We start from the raw sequence: 6,926 nt of genomic DNA, 5'->3' as shown, positions 1-6,926 counted from the left end.
ACTACAATCTTAGGATCTATGGCTCCAAACCACACATTGACTAAGATGCAAGCCGCACACCGGGGTAATTCTCCCCATTGGAGCTCTCCGAAGTGCACCTAAACAAGTATGACGTGTCAGTGTTTTCTTTTTTCTTTTTGCTTCATTTAGCCACCATCAGTCGCCGTGGCTGGTAGTCAAGCAAACATACCGAAAAAAAGTAGTTGCCGTAATATGCCGTCGGTATGCTGAGGCGGACAGGAATTATAGCCGTCACAGAGAGCATCATTCTGTTATGTTACGCCTGAACTGGTCAACATTACGGCATACAATATGTAGGCAGTGCGACGAGTGGAGAGGCACAATCCACCATGGTGTTGTAGCGTTGAAGGTACTCGGTTGCTGACCCAAACTTCGCGGGTTAGATTCCGGCCGTGGCGGTTGCAATGTGATGGAGGCGAAAAGCTATAAGCCCGTGTAGCAAGTCATGCCAGTGTACGGCAAAGAACACCGGGTCAAAGTTTCCGGGTCCTTCCACTAAAGCGTCCGCCATTATCATGGCGTGGTTTTAGGACGTAAAAGCCCCACACCTATATTTTTTCATTGAGGAGGTACAGGTGTTTGCGTTTGCTGTCGGTTGTAATGTATGGCGTTAATAAAGTTACATGGCCCACTTTCAGCTTTCCTTGGTTTATTTTTTCTTTTGCAGAGCGCATTGTCAAAAAACGTTTGGTATGCAGTAGCTTTACATAGAGGATAGAGTGGGTGGGAGGGTTGGGGGAGGTGCAACGACTGTTCTTATTTTCAAGCAAGTGTAAAATGCATAGTTATTTTTATATGACAACCGCCGAGCATATTTCGATAACATTTGTTAAATTTTAGAGGTAATGCTGAGTTCTAGTTTATTAAATCATAACTTTGCTTTAGGCCATAGAAGATCTAAATTAATCTCTAAACAAGTCGCAAGTAAACAAAAAAAACGTTCGTGAACAAAGTGTACGAATGAGTAATAGTGTACAGGAACAGGCACCACAGTTCTGTAAATTGCATCTGTTAGAACACCTGAAAGAAACAAACGTGTTTCGAACATTACAGCTCACATAAAATTTTTAGCACATTTTCAGTGATTATTGTAAAAGTACACTCCCGATTTGTTATATCATTGATAGCTTTTCGATGCATCAATTAAAATAACACACAGATGTCTCATTAGGTGCAAGTTTACAAAATTGCGATGTAGTTTTTTCTTTGAGCGATAAATTGTAAACATAACGGGAGTGTCCTAAATGTTGAAAATATTGGAATTTTCGTTTAATGCTAACATGAAGAAATAGTTGCTACAATCACTTCAACTTACCCACCCCTTTTCATTGCAACAGAGCTTATATAAACTTACACTCTGGTTACCGAGAACTATTTCTATAGATGTGCATTTGGACAGTAGCCCCTGAGTCAAAGTTTTTTTTTAATATTCATGCACAGCTGTTAAACTTCATGTGATGTTTTCGAATGGACATTAGCTTCATTTTTATTCACGTGATTTGAAGGCGTGCTTACAAAGTGATATCTATGATCGACCTTCCTTTTGTTGATGTATGTAAGCAGTAGAGACATTGATCTATTTTGTTGTCAGAAATGTGTTGTGAAAAGAAAGACGCAGAAAAATTGGTACATCCCACGTATTGTGGAAATCAGTGATATGTGAAGCACGGAGGGGGAAGGTTCAATTGTCACATTAGAATCAGTATAACTTTATGAAGCGGACGTAAATTATGCCGTACATGACTTGCATGTTTTAATTATCATGCTTGCGCCTGACATTTGTGCTATGCGTCCATTCACGTCAAGTTATACCTAACTTTGTATATGTGAAGCTAGCGAAACGGCCGCGAGCGCGCTAAAGACATATACTATAGCATGTAGCCATGTTTTACGTGACACGCATTTCATGATTATCATGTTTGCGCTTGTCATATACCTTCAACCTCCATTCACGTCATGTAATACCAAATTTGGTATATGCGATAGCTAACGAAACAAGTTCAAGTTCTCACATAAGACGGATATCATGATTATCATGTTTGCACTATTCATATACCTTTATCATCCGTTCACGTCACGTAATACCAGATTTGGTGTATCTGAAGCTAGCAAAACAATCGCGAGCGCATCATGAGCGTGGCATGTAGTTATGTTCTTACACGACACGCATGTCGTAATTTCCACGTCAGGGCCCGTCACTTATGCTCGCCATGCAGCACCGTCATACCATACCAGTTTTCGATATGTCTTGTCAATGAAACCACCGCAGGAGCACCAAGACACTTGCATTTCAATCATACCATTCATGACATACATGTGATGATTTTCATGTTATGGCTAGTCACTTATGCTCGTCATACAGTCATGTTATTCCACACCAATTTTGGTATAGATTCCATTATCCAAACGGCAGGAGAGCTAAACGTCGTACGTGGATAGATAGATAGATAGATAGATAGATAGATAGATAGATAGATAGATAGATAGATAGATGGATAGATAGATAGATAGATAGATAGATAGATAGATAGATAGACAGATAGATAGATAGATAGATTCAAACTCACCGAAGTTCTATAAGAACTGCTTCGCATTCAAAAGGAAAAGAAAAAGAAAAAGTACCTGGTTTGCTAAGCTTTACAGGATGATAGGAATCGAGACAAACAGAACGCAGTGACAGAACACCAAGAGTGCCGTTTCATCCAGAAATGCATGATCATACTTCAGTTAATCACTGAGGCCGTATACAGGTGTGTCTCGGAGCCATGAGTATTTTGTTCTAGGAATGAGGCTGGACATAGCATAGAAAATGCACATGAAGTCCACGAAGATATGTGAACACTTTTGCAGCTGTAACTTGACACTTGGCCCTGGTCACCGCACTTTAGAACACTTGGCTGGCATAAAAATGGATGCTCAGCACGTGTTATTATTATTTATAATTATTTGATTTACATACTCCAGATGCACAAGGACACACAGGAAATAGAGGTAGAGCAAGCTGGTAACATCCACCTGGAGGGGCACGACGCTTGCCTTATACTCTTACAGAAAGGTAAATAGTTGGCTAATTAGTGAGAAGTTGTAATTGTATTCGGTAGTCTGGCTAAATTTAGCAGGTAAGAGGTGGCCAGTCAATTCACAAAAATGTGTAGATGAGAACTTGAAAGGCGAGACATGGAGACCTCTTGCGTTCCGCTGGTACACTGGTGAACTTTTGACTTGTGTCCAATATGATTCCCGTGGGCAATTTGTGACGTGTAAAATACGTGACCAACTGAACAGCCCACACAGACTTAAAAGATCAAACCAACGTTTATTGTGTCTGCATGAGCCCAGAACGTAAAAAGAATGATGATTTGTCGCCTTCTTCGAACGAGCTCACCAGCTCACTCGCCTGCAGTTTTTCTTCTCCTTTGTGATAAGCGCGGGGAATTCAACATTCCCGGCCGCGCAGTGGGGTCACGCCTGTAGTTCTAGTGGGTACAGCCTTTGTATTGCCCTCAATTCACAAGGCTGTCTAGTCGTTTTATCTTGCTCGAGCAAACGTGAACATCTCTTTCGTAGACTTCGATCACCCTTACGAGTTGCCACAATTGACGAGGAAGGTTTTCAGCATGTACGAGTAATACATCGATTTCCTTAACTTTATTAGTTATCTTAGTTATAGCAAGTACTGGTCTTGGTTATAGAAAGTACTCTTTGGTCCATCGTATCCAAAGGTTTTCTGTCAGGTACCTTCTGTACTGAAGTTTTTGGGTGGCCTCCTTATACGTCGAAATCTGTGTTTCCTCGATGTGCCTTGTGGTATCGCCGTGAATCTTCGGCCAATTATCAGATCAGCCGGCGTCAAAGTACGTGGTTAGCCGTCTTCGGATTCAATAAATGTGAGAGGTCTTGAATTAACGACGGCTTTATCTTCCGTGATCGCCGTCATAAGCTCTTCGGAATTGAGGCAGGCTCTTCGAAGAATCCTGTGAAGTGGTGTGTTCACAGTTCTTACTGACGGCTCCCACCATCCATTCCATCAAAGAGGGTTGGGCACAATTAACTCCCATTTTACGTCTTTACTGGTCAGGTGTCCGGCGATATGTTCTTGTAACGGCACGCTGTAAAACTTTCCCCTGACGTTTTCTTAAAGGCCTTCGTATTATCTGAATAAATGACCTGGGGAAGTCCTCTTCTGGCACAAAAGCGACGTAAGGCCATCAAGAATGCTTCAGATGTCATGCCGGACACAAGTACTAGGTGGATCGCTCTTGAAGCTGCACACGTAATTAGAGCAATGTAGTTTTTCATCTCTTCTAACGGTGTTTTCACAAAAAGAGGTCCCATAAAATATACCCAAACCACTTCAAATGTGTGCGTTGGTGTCACGCGATGCTTTCCGGGAGGAGCTATGGGAGCGTTTCTTGGGACAACGGTATATCGTTTGCACAAGTAACATTCTCTCGTTACTTTCTTGACTAGGTTTCGTGCTTTCCACACCCATAAGCACTCTCATAACTGAGTAAGGGTATCAGGCACGTTTCCGTGTAGAACTTCGCAGTGGGCTCGGATTGTTAGTAGCCTTAAAAAGTGATGATCACTTGTCAGTATAATCGGGTGCTTAACACCTTCAGGGGATTCCACTCGCATCAAGCGCCCACCAACCCGAAGTATTCTTTTTTTGTCTTGGAATGGGTTGAGGCTTGCGACCAACGATGTTTTGTCTATAGAACGCTTTTCTGCGAGAGCTTTGATTTCTGCGCGGAAAAATGTGTCTTGTATGTGTAGAATTCAGTACTGCTCCGCCCTCGATAGCTCCTTTGCAGTGAGGGGACCAGCTTGTCAAGTCTACTCTAGCGCTCCACTACAAGTAGAGCAGGTGATGCTTGAGTGCTAAGGCTTACTTGAACAATGACTTTCTCACAATTCACGAGTTCGTCATCCCCTCTTCGCACTGGTTGTGATGCCCACATGTTCTCATTCTTGAAGCCAGCTAGGCCCATACCACCACAATAGGTTCTTAGCTACCTGGTCAACAAATACTCCTCGTGTCAGCAGGTCCGCAGGGTGGTCGTTACCAGGGCAATGCTTCAAAGAAGAAAACTCGGTTCGCTCTTGTGTTTCAGTGAGTCTGTTGCGAATGAACTGTTTCCACTTCTGTGCATGTCTTTTAGGCCACGAAAGCGTTATCGTCAAATCCGTCCACATTTTGTAACGCAGCTGGAAGCCCGCAAGTGCGCTGGATATGAAAGTCATTAACCTTGTGCCTATCAATGCCCCTAGAAATTCTAGACGATGCAAAGTTACCGTCTTGATGGGCGCAAGATGTGACTTGGCGATTAGAAAGTGCGGTAGTCTTGCTTTCTCAGCCACGACATAGGCCACTGCACCGTACGCTAACGAGCTTGCATCGCTAAAAACATGCACTTCTAGTTCATGGAGCAGCTTCGCTCTGTTGCTGTTCACGTAGCGCGGAACCTTAATTGACTGAAGCTTTGTCAGCTGGTTAACTTAGTCTTGCCATTCTTCTCGTAAACCTCGAGGCAAGGAATCGTCCCAGTTAATTCCACGTGTCCAGATTTTCTGAAACAATATTCGTATGGACACCGTGTATGGCGCGACGAATCCCATCGGATTGAACACTCTTGACGCTGCTTGTAGAACAAACCTTTTTGTGTCTTTTTTCCTTTAAGAAAGACAAGGAGATCGGCCATTGAGAAGTAATTAAGCGCTCCGGGGACTCCACAAAATTCCCAAGTACTTTAACTGAAGCTTCATTAAGTGCAATCATCTCTTGGCTGGTTGATCGTTTTTCGCCTTACAATAGGTTCATAAGCATCGCGGAGTTTGTCGTCCATTTTCGGGGATTCATGCCTGCCGAGAGCATGAGCTGTTGCTCCTCTTTACAAAACTCGGCATCTTCGTCTTCCGTATCAGCTCCTCTCACAAAGTCGTCGACGTAGAACGATTCGCTCAATGTCGGGGCAGTCAAGCTCATGCTCGGTGGTGCTGTTCTAAAGTGATGAAGAATGGTTGCTGTCGGCATAAATGGGCTGCAGGTCACCCCAAAAGATATTCTGGTCATTCTCCATGCCCGCGGTTGCTTCCGTTGAAAATCGGCAACATCGCCTTCTTCGAACCAGAGAAATCGAAAGGCATCTAGGTTCTCTTCATTTATCAAAATCTGAAGGAAAGCCTTCTTAATATCCGTCATTATGGCGATAGGGTGCATTCTGAAGCGCAGCAATACCCTTACGAGGTCTTGGCACAAGTTGTCGCCGTTCTCTAAGCACTCCTTGAGAAACTTGCATCCTCGTGCCCTCGACGATGCGTCGAAGACGACTCGCATCTTTGTTGTCAAAGCCTGTTCTCGAATAATTTTTTAAGTGGCATGTCGTAAGCTTTTGCCAGATTTGTAAGTGGGTACTTTACTACTTCTGCATATCCTGCTAGCAGATAATCACGTATCGTGGCGTCGAGAGTTTGCAGAAGCCCCTCTCTGCTGGATAAGTGGATCAAAAGTTTCTTCAGTGTGGCAGTAGCGACTTCCTTGTTGTCACATAGTTCCAACCCAGTTTTCCAGGGCAATGACACTTCGTATCTGCCTCCACACAGCACTATTGTTTCCTCGAAGTGTTGCATAGTTAGTTGAGCTCATCTCGATCTCCTTGTTTATGGGATCAGATATGCCGATACTCTCTAGTTCTCAAAATGACCGGATTAGTTCTTCATTAACACCTACTTGAGTCTTACACACGCATACCGTGACTCGGGAGTCAACTGCCTTTGACGAAGAGTGTTCTGTGCTTTCTTGAAATGTCCATCCAAACTTCGAGTTTATGACAATGAGTTTTTCTTTGCTTTCTGGTCCGTGCATTTCACCTGTCATCACCGTCCACATCTGGTCCGAGCCAATC

General features: G+C 43.4%; 1 protein-coding gene across 1 annotated transcript; it reads right to left on the bottom strand.

Annotated features, from left to right (window-relative positions):
* Positions 1-5,827: 5,827 nt before the first annotated feature.
* LOC119176761 (uncharacterized) lies at positions 5,828-6,358 on the bottom strand. Its single transcript, XM_037428118.1, has one exon. It carries the CDS (start codon positions 6,356-6,358, stop codon positions 5,828-5,830), a length of 531 nt encoding a protein of 176 aa, XP_037284015.1.
* Positions 6,359-6,926: the final 568 nt, after the last annotated feature.

Source organism: Rhipicephalus microplus, chromosome X, assembly GCF_043290135.1.
Source record: "Rhipicephalus microplus isolate Deutch F79 chromosome X, USDA_Rmic, whole genome shotgun sequence".
NCBI lineage: Eukaryota > Metazoa > Arthropoda > Arachnida > Ixodida > Ixodidae > Rhipicephalus > Rhipicephalus microplus.
Note: the sequence above shows the minus strand (reverse complement) of the source record. Positions and strands in the feature narration are given on the sequence as shown.